Genomic DNA, 20,676 nt, shown 5'->3' with positions numbered 1-20,676 from the left:
TGATCGGATTGTTCCTGTGAAAGAGGCCTTAAGCTTTGACAACAGATTTTACACTATTCAGTTTTAGTAAATCTACCCGTGTGTTCGTAAAACTGTACAAAACAAATTGTGTCTTCAATTGGTGGGAAAGGTTAAAGAGATATTACCTGTTTTTTTATTTTGCCTAAAATATAATTTTTTTTTTTTTTTAATTTAAGCTGTATAAATTTCTTGTCAGTACCATGACCCCCCAACCAAAATGCAACCCAAAATACATCTTTGGACTGTGGACATGCCATGGGATAGCACATACATAAACATTTGGTTTAAAAAAAACATTTTTGTTTTCCCCCTTACAAAGGAGAAAGATACAGGAAGGGTTTTAAAACTATTAACTATTGTGATTGGTGGCTATCTCAGTAATTATGAGCTTGTTAGTCCGTACCCAGTGACAGTTTGGTATCCATGCTAGGGACACATGATCAAGCCTGCTCCTACAAAAAAAAAAAAAAAAAAAAAAAAAAAAAAAAAAGCACATATATGTGGGCTCATTGGGAGAAAGCCTATCTTTCTCACCTAGCATATACAGCATGTGTGACCTCAGCAGGAAGGGGTTAATTTATATATAAAAAAGTTACTGGCGTTGATAATCTATTTCTTTAAGAATGTATACTGCACACTGGATCTGTATGTGATTATTGTATACATCACCTTAATATCCTAAGCTTTTAAAACATAATGGACTAAATTGACTAATTTGACAACTTGTGTGAGGGACCAGACAGAGCTTTACCACTTAAGGATCAGGCCTATTTTTGACACTTGCAAGTTAAAATCAGTATTTTTTGCTAGGAAATTACTTCAAACCCCCAAACATCATTTTTGTCCTGCGGTATTTGCGCAGTGGTCTTTCAAATGCAATTTCTTTTGGGAAAAATACATCTCACTGCATTAAAAAAAAAAAAAAAAAAAACAGTAAAGTTAGCCCAATTTTTTTCTATAATGTGAAAGATAATGTTACGCCAAATACTGTATTTTCTGGCATATAAGACTACTTTTGAACCTCAAAAAAATCCCCCAAAAATGGGGGGTCGTCTTATACGCCGAGTATAATATCTCCAAGGTAACCTAAGTATAAGTATTACCGGTAGATGTAATCTCTCAAGATGCTGGCTGTGTGGGAATCCTGTACCGGTATACCGTAGCTTCGGCTACATACAGTGTACCGCACTGAGCCAATCAGGGAGAGCGATGTATTCCATTATTGAATGAGAAGCCTGCTCGGATTGGCGGAGTAACATCAGCCCGCCTATCTGACTCTGCCAAAACGAGCAGGCTTTGCACTCGATAATAGAATACATCGCTCACTGTGATTGGCTCAGCGCGGTACACTGTATGTAGCCGAAGCTACGGTACATACGGTATACCGGTACAGGATTCCCGCACAGCCATCGCCTTGAGATTACATCTACTGGTAATACTTAGGGTACCTTGGAGATGTTATGAGAGATTACATGTATTACAATACTTGGGGTACCTTGGAGATCTATGAGAAATCTGATGTTTTTCAATGGTGTTGCCTTGCTTCGGAAGGGGGATAGTCTTATACGTATAGCCCAAAACCTATGTTTTAACTTAAAAATTAGGGGGGGTTGTCTTATAAGCCGGGAAAAAAACGGTACATAGATTACCAACAGGTCATGCTTCAAAATTGCGAACACTTTTGGAATGGCGACAAACATTGGTACCTAATCTCCATAGGCGACGCTTTAAAAAGGTCTACAGGTTACCAGTTTAGAGTTACAGAGGAGGTCTTGGGCTACAATTATTGCTCTCACTCAAATGATCGCGCAGATACCTCACATGTGTGGAACACTGTTTACTTATGTGGGCACGACTTTATTATGCGTTTGCTTCTGTGCACGAGTTCCGAGAGACGGAGCGCTTTACATTTTTTTTCTTATTTAACCTTTTTTTTTTTTCACTGTCCCTCTAAATAAAAATATTTTTTTGTTGATCACTTTTATTACTATTACAAGGAATGTAAACATCCCTTGTAATAGAAATAAGCAGGACAGGTCCTCTTTAATGTGAGATCTGGGGTCAAAAAAAAAAAAAAAAAAAAAAAGGGCCCTTTAAGACCGTTGGAAGGAAGCGACGTACGACGTCACTCTGGTCCTCCAAGGCCATAGATTCGAATGGGGGCCAGCTTGCCCTCACTTCCTGCCTAGGCTGAGAAAGGACCGTATCGTTTTCCCCACTACCGACGGCTCCGGTAAGTGGAGAAAACGACCGGGAAGCATCAGGAGGGCACCTCTCCCGCTGCCCATAAAAGTGATCCCGTGGGCAAATACACCGCTGGGACCACTTTTATGTGAAAGAGGACCGCCCGCCCAGTAAAGAAAAATACCAGGGTTATGTCCACTATCTGAACGTCAAAGTAGCGACATAAAACTGCAGGGGCCGGTCCGGAAGTGGTTAAACACTCAAACTGCAACCGAAAACAGTGCATGCATACGCACTTGCAAAACTAAAGGGAGATTTCAATAAACGCATTTTCCCGCAAAAGGGCCCTTTAAAATGGCCTATGCCAGATTCCATGCCGCCAGTTTTAGTAGTTTTACTGAAATGTTCAGCAGATTTAGGTAGTCCTAATAGCACCACCTAGAGCAGTGCAATTAATTAATTGTTAAAAAAAATCATGATCTCAATTCAAACCCCTGACAATCCTAAATTTGACATTTTCATGATTGCACAGTGCAGAGCTGTTCTTTGCTCAGCAGTCAAAGGAAAAAAAAAAAAAAAGCCTCCGGCAAATGTTTATCAGCCTTGCTAAGTGCTGGAAGATAACTATTAACATGTTTTACAATGTATCAATTTGTTCTTTAAGGCCCTGTTCACACCCGAGCGTTTCAGCTCGTAAAGCGCTCATCTCTGAAGTCTCAAAACACCCAACAAGCAAAGTCGCATTCATTTCAAAGGCCCCTGTTCATATATGAAAGTTTTGTAGCAAAACGCCTGAAGCCCAAAAAAATACATGAGCTTCTTTTTTGGCAGATTACAAGCGTTTTTGTTAGATGTTAAGGCCAGTCTCACAAAACACACCTCGCAGTAAACTCGCAGGCACACTGCAATGTGCGAATCGCTGGGGGTGTCAATACAAAGTTAACAACACCCCCAGATCAGTTTGCATATAGCAGTGCAAACTGTCAGTTCAGACTATATATACATACACACACACACACACAATATATATATATATATATATATGTATGTATGTGTGTGTGTGTGTATACACACACACACATACATACATACATACATATACACACATACATACACTTTTTTTATGCTGTTAAAACGTATAGATGGAAAATTTGATTACTTCTAAAAGTCAATTTTTAATTATAAGGAATTCAAAAAAAAAAAAAAATGATTTATAAAATTGCCAATCGGCAACTACAAAACAGTGAAATTCAAAACATAAATAGGTGTGATAATAAAAAGGTCAATAACTTGTACTGCACATAAATGTATTTGTATGTTGGATTATTGCTTCTTTTTGATGTATGAGCGTATTTGTTTGTTTAGATTTCATCACAAGTTTACTGCCTTTGGCCAAGTACATAGACTGTTCATGTTATTGTGACTGTCACACCTATTCAATCCAGTTTTAACTTTAACTATGTTTTTTATTTGCCTATTGGCAATTTTATGAATAATTCTTAGTAAAAATTCTTTATTATAAAAATGATTGGCTTTTAACATTACTCAAATTCTCCATCTATGCACTCACTCCCAGTGGCATAACTAAAATCCTGTTATTTTTATTTTATTATTATTATTATTATTTATTTTGGTTTATGGTTATTATAGGATGATGATTATGGGAGTGTAGTCATATGCAGAGATTTATTTGATGCTCCATTGTAACATCGGTATGTGTATAATTATGCCGACAGTGCTATATGGGGGGGGGGGGGGGGGGGGACACTATTTGCCCACCAGGTCTGCTCTCTCCTTGGGATTGAGAGCAGGGAGTAGGTTTACAGTAGATAGATTAATCTGGCATAATGGCATTTTAAAGAAGGTCATACACACTCTATGAATTCACCTGTCTTTTTCAGAAGATCTCCCAAGCAAAGTGCAGGACCTGGGATTCTTTATAGCCTATTTGTTTAAGCTCTGCAAGGTTCTAGGCCCGAGGTTAACTGAACTGATCCTTCTTTTTAGATTTGCTTCTAAACTCTGTTTTGGTTATCTGTTTTCTTCTCAGCCACTTTCTAAAATATGAAACATTACTATGGGATAAGTCCAATAAGAGGAATGCCACCTCGTGGACTTCTCTTTACTTACATTGCTACTAAGCACCAGAAGCATAGCTAATTGCTATATTTCCAGTGCTGTGAGGCTGGACCTTCTGGAATCAGCTCCTGGAGTAGCAGAGTCATATGCAGCCACTCTGCCCACCCTTTCCCCCCTCCTGCCCAATCATATTAATGCCCAATAAGTATTATACAAATTTGTTCCTAAAATACAAAGCCTTCTGTAAATGAACAGCGGAGAGACATGCAGAGCTAATGTGGGAGACAGCAGTGTCTCTTCTGTCAGAGTTCCAGAAGTATAGCACTGAAAAGTGCTGTAAAAAAAAAAAAAAAAAAAAAAAAAAAAAAGCGGTGAAGTCCAGGAGGTGGCATCCATTTCATTGGATTTAAAATATTAGTAAGCTAACACATCTTAGAAAGTGGCTGAATTTCTGGAGTTTTAAACTGCAACAAACTAATTTGATCCGGTCTAAAAGTTCACCTTGAAAACAAGGGATTTAGCTTACCCACATTTGCAAATATATGTGTAAGCAATAGGCATAAGTAAATTTGGCTTGTTGCAGACTAGCAAGTGAGCTGGGAATCAGTTTCTTTTTTGACATGCGTCGCCCTTCCATGTGCTCCTCGCTGCAAAGACCAATTATAGATTGGGGTGGTTGCCATTTGTTTGTACTGTTGAATTGGTGAGGGGATGTACTGGATACCTTCACTGCCATTGTGCTTTTTGCTGGGTGTCCAGTGTGTCCCTATACTTTTAAGGAGGGATGGGCTCCCTCCAGGCATACCTGTCCTCAAAGCGGAGTTCCGGGCACAGATGTCATTTTTCAATAAGCATACCCCCGGGACAGTCAGGGCTAGCACATTCCACAACGGCTAGCCTCTGATCTGTCCCGGTTCGCACTTACCTTTTAGAAGAAATACTTACTTATAAAATTTCTTCCACAGCATTTCCATCTCTCTTGTGGGCAGCTGAAGCCGGCGCAGTCCTCTTCTGCGTCTTCTTCCGCGTCTTCTTCTCCCAGAATGCGCCGCACCGGCCCCTCTCGTCACTTCTGGTGCGGCGCCGCATTCCTAAACAGCTTCTGGGCATGCCCAGAAGCTGTTTAGCAGGGGAATGCGGCGTCGCCCGGAAATGACGTGCGGGGCCGGTGCCGTCGCATTGATTCCTGGGAGCTATGACGTTCAGCTCCCAGGAATCATTGCGAGGCAGGAAGTGACGGGGTGAGCCGCGGCTCCGAGGGAGGAAGTACCCTGAGGTGAGTATTCACGATCTAGAATTACAAGGTAAGTTTTAAAAAAAAAAAAAAAAAAAAAACCTAACTATCCAATTCCTTTTCAGGTTATCCAGAACTAGCGGACGGGCACAAAAAAAAAAACATCGATTTTGTGCCCGGAACTCCGCTTTAATTTATCAATTATATACAGTATCTCTCAAAAGCGAGTACACCCCTCACATTTTTGTAAATTTTTATGATATCTTTTCATGTGACAACACTGAAGACATTACACTTTGCTACAAAGAAATGAGTATACAGCTTACATTTCCTCTCCCCTCAACATAACACACAGCCATTAATGTCTAAACTGCAGTACACCCCTAAGTGGAAATGTCCAAATTGGGTCCAAAGTGTCAATATTTTGTGTGGCCACCATTATTTTCCAGCACTGCATTAACCCTCTTGGGCATGGAGTTCACCAGAGCTTCAAAGGTTGCCACTGGAGTCCTCTTCCAGTCCTCCACGATTACATCATGGAGTTGAGCATATAGAGCACATGGTGCTCAAAAAGTTTGGGACTTTGTATGAGATGTGGCCAATGGGCACATGATGTTGTTATATGATATTCAATATACCTAGGCTGGTAAGCACAAAACAAGTATAGAATCAATTAACATCATGCGTTTTAATATTGTATGAATGGCAGTAAACAATATATAGATACAATACAATGGGGGTAAAAAGGGTTGTGTATAAAAGTTGGTACAAAGCTGTAACACCGTAAATGAGCGTTGAAGAAAGTACTATAAAACATTCGGGTATATCTGGTAAAAGCTTGTAGATGAATTGTTTGCCTCTTAAGCTCGACGCGTTTCGTGAAATATTATTCACTTCCTCAGGAGCAGGCATGGTCATAGCATCTAAAAAATATATATATACACATACATATGCGATATGATATCAAAATGAAAGAATGTTTTGTATTGTTAGCGCAAGGAAAGGAAACTTACACATATATATCGAATGTCAGTCAGGTAATGGGATCGCCCGGAATTGAGTCCCAATTGGGAACTGAGAGAGCAGTCTCCACAGACACAGTCAAAGCGCAAGATCCATAGTATGGTGAAGAAATCAAGAAGAGGTATTGAAGGGCTCGATTTTGTATTGTCATGACACTGTACGAAAGATATATATGCATATATGTCTCATTTAAAGTCCCACCCACCCTTTAATGTTTTCCCAATTTCCTTTCCCCCCCCCCCCCTATGACTTTCCTTCCCTTTCCCCCATTACTATATACATCATGGAGTTGGTGGATGTTAGAGGCCTTGCACTCCTCCACCTTCTGTTTGAGGATGCCCCACAGATGTTTAATAGGGTTTAGGTTTGGAGACATGCTTGGCCAATCCATCACCTATACCCGCAGCTTCTTTAGCAAGGCAGTGGTCATCTTGGAGGTGTGCTTAGGGTAGTTATGTTGGAATACTGCCCTGCGGCCCAGTCTCTGAAGGGAGGGGATCATGCTCTGCTTCAGTATGGCACAGTGCATGTTGGAATTCATGGATGCCTTAATGAAGTGTAGCTCCCCAGTGCCAGCAGCTCTCATGCAGCCCCAGACCATGACACTCCCACCACCATGCTTGACTTTAGGCAAGACACTTGTCTTTGTACTCCTCACCTGGTTGCCACTACACATGCTTGACACCATCTGAACTAAATAAGTTTATCTTGGTCTCAGACCACAGGATATGGTTCCAGTAATCCATGTTCTTACGCTGGTCTTCAGCAAACTCTTTGCAGGCTTTGTGCATCATCTTTAGGAAGTCTTCCTTCAGGGAGGACAGCCATGCAGACCAATTTGATGCAGTGTGCGGCGTATGGTCAGAGCATTGACAGGCTGACCCCCCACCCATTCAACCTCTGCAGGAATGCTGGCAGCACTCATACCGCTGTATGGTCTTGGCCACCATGCTGCAGCTCAGTTTCAGGGTCTTGGCAATCTTTTTATAGCCTAGGCCATCTTTATGTAGAGCAACAATTCTTTTTTTTTCAGATCCTCAGAGAGTTCTTTACCATGAGGTGCCATGTTGAACTTCCAGTGACCAGTATACGAGTGTGAAAGCAGTAACACCAAATTTAACACACCTGCTCCCCATTCACACATGAGACCTTGCAACACTAACGAGTCACATGACATTGGGGAGGGAAAAACGGCAAATTGGCCCAATGTGGACATTTTCACTTAGGGGGTGTACTCACTTTTGTTGCCAGCGGTTTAGACATTAATGGCTGTGTGTTGAGTTATTTTGAGGGGACAGCAAACTTAGTGTTATACAAGCTGTACACTCACTACTTTACATTGTAGCAAAGTGTAATTTCTTCAGCGTTGTCACAAGAAAAGATATAATAAAATATCTACAACAATGGTGAGATACTGTATGTGCTCCACATTGATAAAAACCCAATATTTTAGAGTTAGGACTGCAGTACACTGGGGTGCCGTCACGTGGCTGCTGCAGGTTACACATTTTCAAATGTGCCCAAACGAAACCCTTTGTTTTTAATGTGAACTGTTAGACAGGACAATTCGGTTTGTTGCAGGCTGGCTGATAAGCAAACAAGGAATTTTAGTTTTTTTTACATATATGCGCAATATACAACACAATGACATGGTATATATGTGTGTGTGTGTGTGTGTGTGTGTGTGTGTGTGTGTGTGTGTGTGTGTGTGTGTGTGTGTGTGTGTGTGTGTGTGTGTGTGTGTGTGTGTGTGTGTGTGTACAAAAAATAGATAACCTATGTGGACGGCGCTAGTGGTTCATTATTTGATGCTACGAACATTATTAACTTTTCAAGGTAGCAGAAGTGTTTTTTAGTCTCACATGAAATTCAGAAAAAATACAAAAAAATTTTAAAGGGTTATATCGACAGCAGGTCACAAAGGAGGTCAACTGCATGTCAAATTTCCAATGATCTCAGAAGCATTTTTATACCGATGCCATTGGCCAAAGCCCTGTGTCAGTTTATCACCCTGCTTTCGCCACTATTTAAAGTATATCAAAAGCCAAATGTCAGTTTTGTTCAGAATGGTTAAAGCCTGTTCGCTTTTTTTTTTTTTTTTTTTTTAATTCTTTATCCCACTGGGCAGCTTTCCTTTTAACTACTTGCCCCCTTCCTGCCAAGGCTAATTTTCAACTTTCAGCGCTTTCGTATTTTGGATGACAGTTGCATGGTCATGCAGCACTGTACCCAAACAACATTTTTATAAATTTTTTGAGACAGATCGAGCTTTCTTTTAGTGGCATTTAATCACCACTGGGTCTTTTATATTTTGCCAAAAAAACGAAAGATTTTTTTTTTTTTTTCAAAGTTTGTTTAGATTAGAAAATGTACTCAATAAGCAAGCGTTCTCCTTTACTGATGTGTGCTGATGAGGTGGCACTAATATGTGGCACTTACTGGCATTACTGCTGGGCCCTGTTGGCGCTGCATTGATAATCAGGGCACTGAGGCTGTCAATCAGCCGGAGATCCCTGCCCATCACCATTTTTCTCTTGGTATCAGGAAAACTAGTCAGAAGGTACTTATGCTTTTAGCAGAGGAACAGGGCAGCAGACAGAAATTACACGGGTGCTTTGGATTGAGACAAGTACACACCACAGTCCCTTAAAAAAGTATTCATACCCCTTGAAATTTTCCACATTGTCATGTTACAACAAAAAACGTAAAATTTATTTAATTAGGATTTTATGTGATAGCCAACACAAAGTGGCATATAATTGTAAAGCTGAAGGAAAATGAGAAATGGTCTTCAAATTTTTTTACAAATAAATATCTGAGAAGTGTGGCACACATTTGTATTCAGCCCCCTTTACTCTGAGACCCCCAACTAAAATCTAGTGAAACCAATTGCCTTCAGAAGTCACCTAATTAGTAAACAGAGTACACCTGTGGGCCATTTAATTAGAAGTTGTGTAGAAGTTTAAAGCAAGGTTAGGTTATAAAAAAATATCCCAAACTTTGAACATCTCACAAAGCACTGTTCAATCCATCATCCAAAAATGGAAAGAGTATGGCACAACCGCAAACCAACATGGGCGTCCACCTAAACTGACAGGCCGGGCAAGGAGAGCATTAATCAGAGAATCAGCCAAGAGGCCCATGGTAACTCTGGAGGAGCTGCAGAGATCCACAGCTCAGGTTGTGGAATCTGTCCACAGGACAAATATTAGTTGTGCACTCCACAAATCTTGACTTTTATAGAGGAGTGGCAAGAAGAAGCCATTGTTAGCTGGTCAGAGTTGATGGGAAGATGGATGGAGCCAAATACAGGGCAATCTTAGAGGAAAACCTCTGCAAAAAGACTTGAGACTGGGGCGGAGGTTCACCTTCCAGCAGGACAACAACCCTAAACATACAGCCAGAGCTACAATGGAATGGTTTAGATCAAAGCATATCCATGTGTTCGAATGGCCCAGTCAAAGTCCAGACCTAAACCCAATTGAGAATCTGTGGCAAGACTTGAAAATTGCTGTTCACAGACACTCCCCATCCAGACTGCAAAATAGCTCAAACTCTGTCAAAGAACGGGCAAACATTTCAATCTAGATGTGCAAAGCTGGTAGAGATGTACCCAAAAAGACATGCAGCTGTAATTACAGCGAAAGGTGGTTCTACAAAGTACTCAGCACTTTGACTCAGGGGGGCTAAATACAAAAATGCACACCACACTTTTCAGGTACCGTATTTGGAAAATAATGTAAAAACCATTTATCATTTTCCTTCCTCTTCACAATTATGTGCCACTTTGTGCTGGTCTATCACATAAAATCCCAATAAAATAAATTTACGTTTTTAGTTGTAACATGACAAAATGTGGACATTTTCTTAAGGGGTATGAATACTTTTTCAAGACACTGTATAGAAGGATATGCTTTGTTCATATTTCATGTCCGAGGTTTACAACCACTTTAACTTTGAGGAAATCAAGTTACATAGGGCTTTGCAAGCTTCCTGCATCTCCAACAGTACTCAGGCCTGACACAGAATTGTGTGTCATGTGTACACATAATTATTAGGTATTTCTCCGGTAACAGCAGAGCAAGGATCACAGGAAAGTACTGAATGCTTGCAATGCAACCTGTAATATGGTTGGTTTTAACATTTTTAAATGACTGGCAGGTTAACTAAAAAGCCCTATAAACCATTTGAACATTTTACTGTAATGCAGTCAGGCGGAATATACTATAACTTGATCAGCACAAACTAGCTAAGAACACAATGTCAAACAATAAATATACGAATCCAAGTAAATATAATACAATCCAGTTGCTGCTTATCACTTAAAAAAGTATTCTCACTCTAACTCAAATAAACCATTTGAATGGTGGAGCGCAAAGAGCAAGAAATTAGCAAAATTATAAGCGAGTAAGACCCCGTTCACACTGGGGCAACGCTACTTGCCGGGGCGACCTCACAGGTCGTGGTGCACAGCTCGCACCGCGACCTCGGAGCGGCCGGCACGGACTTCATATCATTGAAGTCAATGCAGGTCGCCCCAAAGAAGCTCCGGACCCTTTTTCTAAGTCAGAGCGACTTGTGTCACTCCTATTAGAACGCTTCCACAGCTTATGTATGGCAGGCGACCTACGGCAACAATAATATATCAAAAACAACGATTTTTTTTTTTTTTTGGATTCGCTTTCACTGTTTGCTATTTGTAAAAAAAAAAAAATCTCCCCCTAGTACAGCGCCAAAAAAAAAAAAAAAAAAATTCAACAGTTCATTGTGCTTCAGAATAAGACAGAATGCTGTTATCGTCCACCTCTGTGTTTAAAAAATAATAACTGTGCTTCAAAATCAATCATCCAAAGTAAATGCATAATGTGCTAGTATACAATGCATACTAGCACATTATGTGACACTTACCTGCAAACGAAGCCCTCGTTGTCCCCACTGGAGGCTGCATCCATCCTCGCTCGTCTTCCTTCCGGGTCTGCGAACTGTGTTACTGGCTGGAGCCGCCGGTCACGGCACAGGGCTCTGAAGAAATGGCACAGGCCTCCGTTCCTTCAGAGCGCATGCACCAATGACGTCATCAGCTGCATGCAATGTAAATATCTCCTAAACAGTGCAAGTTTAGGAGATATTTACAGTACCTATAGGTATAACCTTGTTATAGGCTTACCTATTGGTACAAACATAACAGGGGGGTATACAACCACTTTAATACTCCCCGCAGTCATAACCAAATTGTTAAAAGCAACATGGGTTACATGTTGGTGAGCTGCAATCTAATCGCCAGTGGAGGATTGATTTACGAGCACAGTTATTTAAACACGGAAGAGAACAGCATTCTGTCACTTTATTCTGAAGCACAATGAATTGTTGATTTATTCCCGGTCCTGTACTGTAGGGATTTTGTTTTGGACTATCACTTTATTTTTTATTTTTTTAATAGTAATCATTGTTTTTGATACTTTATTATTGCACTTTTTATTTACATTTACTCACTTAGAGCCGGTTCAAATAGCAGCGACCCGACTTGCCAGGGCGACCTGTGAAGTCGCGGTGCGCAGCTCGCACCGTGACCTCGGAGCGGCCGGCACGGACTTCATATCATTGAAGTCAATGCAGGTCACTCCAGGTCGCCCCAAAGAAGCTCAGGACCCTTTTTCTAAGTCGGAGCGACTTGTGTCGCTCCTATTAGAACGGGTCCTGTGCTAATCTATGGCAGGCGACCCGCAGCGACTTGTCAGGCGACGTCGCCCCAGTGTGAACCGGCTCTTATGATTTTTCTAATTTACTGCTAGTTGCACTGCACTATGTATAAGGAATATACACTTATTCAGGAGGATTCCCAGTCTTGGGGTTTTACATGCCATGTGCTGAAGTAAAGGTTTCAATACCCAGTGCCAGTAGCAGGCCGGAGAGACAAACCGGTGCTCTTACACACAATGCAGGCCTGGGTCTAAAGCAGTCCAATAAGCACCCTGCAGGAGTTAAGAGTCATAAGGGGTCACCTTAACCACGATAAAGGTCACTTCCAGCCTCAGAAAGAGTCATATGGCCTATTTAAAGTGTTACTAAACCCACAACAGTAAAATCGGTCTGTATACGCAGTAAAGCAGGCTTGTTATCCTAACTGTTGAACCTAATGGGTTAATCCTCTGCACTGTGTAAAAAGGCTGTTTGATCTTCTCTTCTCTGATCCTCTCCTTCCACTGTCCCCAATATATCTCCTGATAGAACAGCGGCCAGGGAACAAGCTGCACATGCTCAGTTTGTTATGTATTGCTACAGAGTTTATTTTTCTTGGGAGGGTGATCACAGGGCCAACAAGCACTGTCCAGACAGAGGGTCAGGGAGCCTCATAGGACAGTCAGGGGAGAATGAAAACTCCTCCTACAAGCTTTACCTGACAATGATAGAAGTCACAAGACCGCTATATACTGCCGATGAGAAAAGGTAGTAGTTTATATTAACAGTTATAATTACTAAAATAATTGCATTTCTATGCAATACATGTATACTGTGCACTGTGGGGGACCAGTTATAGTGAATGCAGGGTCCTGGGTTTGTCAACAATTTAAGGTTGCGTTCCCTTCTACTGACTGCCAAGTGCTCCTCAGCCATTTTCTGCATCCTGAGCAGAACTGGCTTGATTAAACTACCTGCTGTTGCTAACCCAGCAAGTCTTTTTGCCCTCCGATTTCCTACCTCCGCTTGTCCCCATTTACTTCAGTATTATCCTACTGCATTACCATTCTCCCCATTCAGACTCCCCAGACTGCAGTGTACCTTCTGGGTACCAATAGGCACACCTTTTCAGGACTACCTTCTCAACCATACACTACTGTTCTCAAATAGTGACTGCAAAAGAAAATACTAATCAGCTAGATTTATACTCACCGGTGTTTTCTAACACATTTATTAGTACTTGGCATGACAAAATAAAAAAAAAAAATTCAACTTACTCTTTTACTAAGACACACAACTGGCCACATGCTGCATCCTAATGTGCAACAACAACATAGACATCCACACAGCAGCCAGCGGACATTAATTGGAAGGTTCTTCTTAAGACAACTGTTGACTCGGTTAATGCTGGATTTAAATTCCTCTGGAGCTACCTAAGCGTATAAAGAAACTGTCATTAGAACATTATACCTAAATGAATCATCAAGAAAATGTATTAAGTATTCACTGCATCCATACCTTGCCAGTTAAAGAGGATGGAAACTCTGCTTCAAATTTGTTGCTAAGACCAAATCTAAAAGAGAAAATAAGGTAGTGTTATTCATGTTAATAAAGCTGAAGTCACGCACCAAGGCCAGCTCATATGTAAGGATTTAACACCATTTTATTTTCACAACGCAACTCAAGCCAAAACTATTTGAGTAATTTTCTGTCTGACTCGATTAGGGCCCAAACAACTAATCAATTATGAAAATAGTTCTCAACCATTTTCATAATCGATTAGTTGGTCAACTGATTAGTTGGCCTGTATACAGAATGCATTATTTGTTTACATATCAGGAACTTGTTTACATATGCAGCACACATACAGCTCAGTACACCATCCATACATGTCAGGAAGTGCCTGGGAACTTGTGAATGTGTAAGGAGCAATGACTCATGGGACATGTAGTCCTGGGAAGGAAATGAGTGGTTCTAAAAAGGTAGAAGTTTTTTTACCTTGCTATAGGGACACTCTATACCAGTGGTCTCCAAACTGCGGACTGAGGGCCAGATGCGGCCTGTTACTTGCCTTTATCCGGCCTATGGGGGACTATCCCTCCCACTGATACAAGACACTATTCTGCCATCTAACACTGACAATGGAGCACCATTTCTCCCACTGACACCACTAATGGGACACTTTTCTCCCTAGGATACCAACGATGGGGCACTATTCCTCCCCCCCAATACCAAATGTTTACTCCCCCTGATGCCAGGAAAATTTCCACCCCAGCTGGCCAAAGTCCAGCCCTCCTAAAGTCTGAAGGACAATATTCCGGCCCTTTGCCTAGAATGTTTGGAGATCCCTGCTCTATACTTTGCAGCTTGCCATTGGGGCATTCTGAAGGCAGGAGGAGCCAGAAGCGTCAGTGGGGATACCCCAGAAAAGGAGAATCAGGGCTACTCTCTGCAAAACCATCATACAGAGCAGTTAAGTATAACATGTTTGTTGTTTAACCACTTGCCGACTGCTCACAGTATATTTACTGCGGCAGTCAGCCCCCCACAGGCAGAGTGACGTAGATCTACATCGCTAGCATGTGAGGGTCTAGGGAGCGAGCGCACGTTCCTGCTCCCGCGTGGTCACGGACCCCCCCGCATCTGCAGAGGAAGAAAGTCAGGCGGCTAGTGTAAACAAGCCGCCTGTCATTCTCCCCTGTGTAGAAACAGTGATCACACGGTTCTACTATGTAGGACCGTTGATCAGTGTTTCTACAGCTCAAGCCACAGCCAATCACAGTTAGAATCACACCCCTAGGGACACACACAGCCCCTCCCTCTCAAATAAAGTTAACCCCTTCACTACCAGTGTCATTTTGCAGTAACAGTGCATATGTATAGCACTGATTACTGCAGTAATGTCACTGGTAACCCCAAAAGTGTCAGTCAAGGGTCCGATCTGTCCACCGCAATGTCGCAGTACCGCAAAAAAAAAAAAAAAAAAACGCAGATTGCCGCCATTACGCGTTAAAAAAAAACAACAAAAACGACAAAAATCTTTCCCTTTGTTAGTAAACACGATAACTTTTGCGCAAACCAATCAAAATACCCTTTTTGCGATTTTTTTTACCAAACATATGTAGCATAAAACAAATTGACTGAAAATGTTAAAAAATTTAGATTTTTACATTTTTTTTGTTGGGGGATTTCATATTAAAAAATGTGAAAAATGTTATTTTTGCAAAATGTACACTCTTGTTTATAGTGCATGATCAAAAAAAAAAAAAACGCACAGGTGATCAAATACCACCAAAAGAAAGCTCTGTTTGTGGGGAAAAAAAGGACGTCAAATTAGTTTAGGTACATCACAATTGTCCGTTAAAGTCACGCAGTGCCGAATCGCAAAATAGGCCCTGGTCAGGAAGGGGGTAAAACCTTCCGGGGCTTAAGTGGTTAAAGACTGTTTAGGACAGATTAGCATCTGAACCCAGAGAACGTGGAGGCTGATACACTGAATATAAGGCATTAGAATTACTGTACATTTAAAGTAAACTTTTACCAGTATTGTGCATTTAAAATGATCATATCCATGTAAAAAAAAAAAAAAAAAAAAAAAAAAAAGTCTCAGTTTTTAGTACTACTTTATTATAAAAGATTTATATCACCCTTCATATAGCTTCATGTCTGACTCCTAGTTACAATATCCATAAATCCTACTTCTGGGTGTAAAATATATATGAGTGTAATATAGATTATTACTTTAGCTGTTTCACAGCATAAATTAACCCCTTATAGTAGCGATTGTCTGCCTTTTCTACATTTATTTTTAACGCCATTAAGTAGGGATGCACCGATCCGATATTCGGATCGGATATCGGCACAGATATGGCCATTTTAGATGGATCAGGGGGGGATCGGTAACATTGACCGATCCACTGGCCGATCCGGTTTTTGCTTGGTAACGGCTCAGCCATCCCTTGCTATGTGCAGTAGTAGTATGGGATGGGAGCCGCTACTTCCTGTATAGGTCCGGCTCACAGGCGGAGTGATATCAGATGCACTCCGCCTGTGAATGGAGGAGCCGTACACATGAAGCAGCACTTTGCTCTGTACTGCAGCCGCTTGCTTTGGGTGTAGCTCCAAATCGGTTCTGGTATCAGCGATTTCACAACACCAGATATCGGTATCGGGTCCAAAAAAGTTGGATCGGTGCATCCCTACCATTAAGACAGGTGATACTAAAAAAAAAAAAAAAGCATGCTGCTGCTACTAAATGTCTCAGGCTTGGTTCACACCAGTGCATTTTTTTTGGTGCTTTTTGCAGAAACGCAGTACAGTTCATTTAACATGGTTTCCTATGGGACACGTTCACATCTATGCTTTTTTTCAGCCGCTGCATATTTGGAAAGGGTCAGAGACTTGTTTTCAATGCAAAACAGTGCTTTTTTTGGTTTTAATAGACTTTAATGGTGAAGCTGCAGAAAAGCATGTAATGCATTTTAGCATTGATTTGCGTTTTTTAATCTGCCAACAAAAAATTGGCCAAAAAAAAAAAAGCATAAAAAAATGCAAATCGCATGTTTTCAAAAACGCACAGCAAAAAACTGCAGAAAATGGGATCAAAAGCAGACTGCATAGGTGTGAACTGAGCCTTATGCTGGCCATACACGTATCTGTTTTCAGATGAGAATATTCATACGAAAAATCTTTGTACATTCGCTGAATGAAAGAACATCGTTTGAAAATTTCACTTGCTTTTAACATTCAGTTTCAAAATAAATGTAATTTCTGAATAAACCAACATACACGGTCTGAAATTTCCTTTTACCAAGAAGTTTTCTATACTACACCTTCGAACTTTCCCCACCACTGTGATAAAAAAAAAAAAAAAACGAACGTCGATTTGACCCCACTACTGATTAGAAAATCAAATAAAGTTCTAACAATGAACATTTTTTTTTTAGAAGGAAGACATTGTTTTTGTGACCAGCATAAGTGAAAGCAGGCGCAGGTAGCTTTTATCAAGCCACCTGCCTATGACAAAGGAGTCTGTCATACATAAAATATTACACTTTGTCTGAAAATCAGCAAAACAATCTTTCATTTTTTTTTTTTTAAATATAAAAATTTGATCTGACTCTGATATTTGCCAGATAAGATTCAACCTCTAAGGCTGCATTCACATGTCAGCGTATTGATCGCGGGCAGAATCGCTGGGATTCCGCCCGTGATCCGGAAATCATTGCAAATCGCGGGACACCTGTGCGTTGCCCGTGATTTGCAATAGCACCCCAAACGCTGTGCGATGTTGCCGCAATTTCCGCCTGCCGAATCGCAGTAACATCGCGCAAAAAAAATCGCGGGACGCATTACGCTCCAAAGAAGCTCTTGTACTTTTTTGGGCGTAATGCGTCCCGCGATTTTTTTTTTGCGCGATGTTACCGCGATTCGGCAGGTGGAAATCGCAGCAACATCGCACAGCGTTTGGGGTGCTATTGCAAATCACGGGCAACGCACAGGCGTCCCACAATTTGCAATGATTTCTGGATCGCGGGCGGAATCGCAGCGATTCTGCCCGCGATCAGTACGCTGACATGTGAATGCAGCCTTATAGTGTATACAGAATATCTCTTCCGTCTGTTATTCTCAGAGTGGATTAGAGATTTTGCTCCCTAACCATATAGTTGGTTATTTAGATTTACCACTGCATTATTATTATACAGGATTTATATAGCGCCAGTTTGCGCAGCTCTTTACAATTTGAGGGAAGACAATACAGTTACAATACAATTCAGAACAGGAGGAAATAAGAGGGCCCTGCTCGTTAGAGCTTACAATCTAGAAGGGAGGGTAAAGCATAGAGATATTAAAGAATATGTTGCCTTTTTTTTTTTTTTTTTTTTTTAACCACTTAAGCCCCGGAAGATTTTACCCCCTTCCTGCCCAGGGGGTATTCTGCGATTCGGCACTGCGTGACTTTTAACGGACAATTGCGCAGTCGTGCGACGCTGTACCTAAACGAATTTGACGTCCTTTTTTTCCCACAAACAGAGCTTTCTTTTGGTGGTATTTGATCACCTGTGCGATTTTTTTGATCACGCGCTATAAACAAAAAAAGAGCGTCAATTTTGCAAAAATAACAATATTTTTCACATTTTTTTATATGAAATTACCCCAAAAAAAAAGTAAAAATCAAAATTTTTTAAAATTTTCGGCCAATTTGTTTTATGCTACATATGTTTGGTAAAAAAAAAAAAATCGCAATAAGCGTATTTTGATTGGTTTGCGCAAAAGTTATCGCGTTTACTAACAAAGGGAAAGATTTTTGTCATTTTTGTTGTTTTTTTTTTTTAACGCGTAATGGCGGCGATCTGCGATTTTTTTTGCGGTACTGCGACATTGGGGCGGACAGATCGGACCCTTGACTGACATTTGTGACACTTTTGGGGTTACCAGTGACATTTCTACAGTAATCAGTGCTATACATATGCACTGTTACTGTAAAAATACACTGGTTGTGAAGGGGTTAACTTTATTTGGAAGGGAGGGGCTGTGTGTATCCCTAGGGGCGTGCTTTCTACTGTGATTGGCTGTGGCTTGAGCTGTAAGGACACTGATCAACGGATCTACATACTAGATCCGTTTTATCAGTGTCTTTACAGCGAGGAGAATGACAGGCAGCTTGTTTACACAAGCTGCCTGACATTCTCCCTCTCCCCCGCCGAGTGACCGGCGGACATCGGGTCCGCTGGTCACACGCGCGGGGGGGGGGGGGGGGTCCGTGACCACGCGGGGGGGCGCGCGCTCGCTCCCTAGACCCTCACAAGCTAGTGACGTAGCCCTACGTCACTTTGCCTGTGAGGGGCTGACTGCCGACGTAGATCGGCGTTAGGCAGTCGGCAAGTGGTTAAGCTTTACATATTAACTAAATTATATACCACACTTTTTATAAAGTTTATTATCCGATCAAAACAATGATTGGCCAACTAATCGATTATGAAACTAATCGTTAGTTGCAGCCCTAGACTCAATTAGAAAAGTGTCCCCCCTCATCTTCTGTTACTTGTGACCGCAAGAAATGAGCCCAAAAGGGTACAGTTTGTTTTTGGCTGAACTAGGCTGCAAACCCTCATACATTGCTGTTGGTGGAAGCCAGTATCTAATTAAACAAGCAACTTTAACTTACACAGCTAAACACCATCTTCCAGCTATATACTTAGAGAAAATCCTAAGCCCCCTTTCACACATATGGACTGTTTGTCCATTTTTCATCCATCCATTGACGGATGAAAAAATGGACATCAATGCATTCCTATGGAAAAATGGACGACAACAGATGAAAGCCCTATTTTTCTTCCTAAAAAAGAAAGAAAAAAAAAAAAAAAAAACACGATCAGATGAAAAACGAATGTAAACTGACAAACGGTCCATTTTTCATCCGTTTTTGCATCGGACGGTAGAAAACGGACGAGTACTTCATCCATTTTTATTTGACTGAACGGTCTGCATATGTGAAAGGGGCCTAAATCAGAACAGAATGTACACTCTCATAGAACTATATGCTATGAATGGCCAAGTGTAGTTATTACAATCTTGGGGAAGTTCACCGACAGTAAAATGATATCATCTTGCAGAGCACAACAGACATTTAGTGCATTTTGCTCCATGAATTAAAGTAAGGTTTTTAAATATGCTTACATTTCCAGGCTTTATTTTGCACACCAACAGGCTTGCCTAAAGTGCAGGTACAAATTTTTTTTTCTTTTACATAGTTACATAGTTAGTGAGGCTGAAAAAAGACACAAGTCCATCCAGTTCAACCTATGATGTGTGTGTGTGTGTTTGCTTTTAATCGTACATTGTATACCCCTGTATGTTTTGGTCTTTAAGGTGTCCATCCAATAGTTTTTTGAAACTATCAATGCTCCCTGCTGATACGACTGCTTGTGGAAGAGAATTCCACATCCTTACCGCTCTTACAGTGAAGAACCCCTTACGCACTTTAAGGTTAAACCGCCTTTCCTCTAGTTTTAGTGAGTGGCCACGTGTCTTATTGTATCTCCTTTCTCTGAATAGTTTGTTCCTTATGCTCGGGTCGCCAGTACAGTATTTGTACATTGATATCATATCCCCCCTCAATTGTCTCTTCTCCAGAGAGAATAGGTTCAGTGATTGTAGTCTTTCCTCATAGCTGATGTCCTCCATTCCCCTAATTATTTTTGTTGCCCTTCTCTGGACTTTCTCCAGTTCCAGCACATCCTTCCTGAGGACCGGTGCCCAGAACTGGACAGCATACTCCAGATGTGGCCGGACCAGAGTCTTGTAGAGAGGGAGAATAATCTCTTTATTTCTGGAGTGAATCCCCTTTTTTATACATCCCAGTATTCTGTTGGCTTTGCTTGCGGCGGCTTGGCATTGCATGCCACTGCCAAGCCTGTTGTCTACCAGTACGCCCAGGTCCTTTTCCATCCTAG

The 20,676-nt window shown here is 41.1% G+C and overlaps 1 protein-coding gene across 1 annotated transcript in view; it reads right to left on the bottom strand.

Annotated features, from left to right (window-relative positions):
- The window catches only part of CHIC2 (cysteine rich hydrophobic domain 2), a 55,038-nt gene that overhangs the window by 15,348 nt on the left and 19,014 nt on the right, over positions 1–20,676 (bottom strand). The window contains exons 2-3 of the mRNA XM_082256772.1: positions 13,739–13,793; positions 13,498–13,653 (exon numbers count right to left, since the gene is read on the bottom strand). Of these exons, the coding sequence (XP_082112898.1) occupies positions 13,498–13,653; positions 13,739–13,793 (211 nt within the window). The remainder of the gene's footprint in view (positions 1–13,497; positions 13,654–13,738; positions 13,794–20,676) is intronic.

The sequence above is a fragment of the Pelophylax lessonae genome (assembly GCF_965119305.1).
Source record: "Pelophylax lessonae genome assembly, chromosome: 1".
NCBI classification, from domain to species: Eukaryota; Metazoa; Chordata; class Amphibia; order Anura; family Ranidae; genus Pelophylax; species Pelophylax lessonae.
The sequence above is the reverse complement of the archived record's forward strand: the minus strand, read 5'-3'. Positions and strand labels throughout refer to the sequence as shown.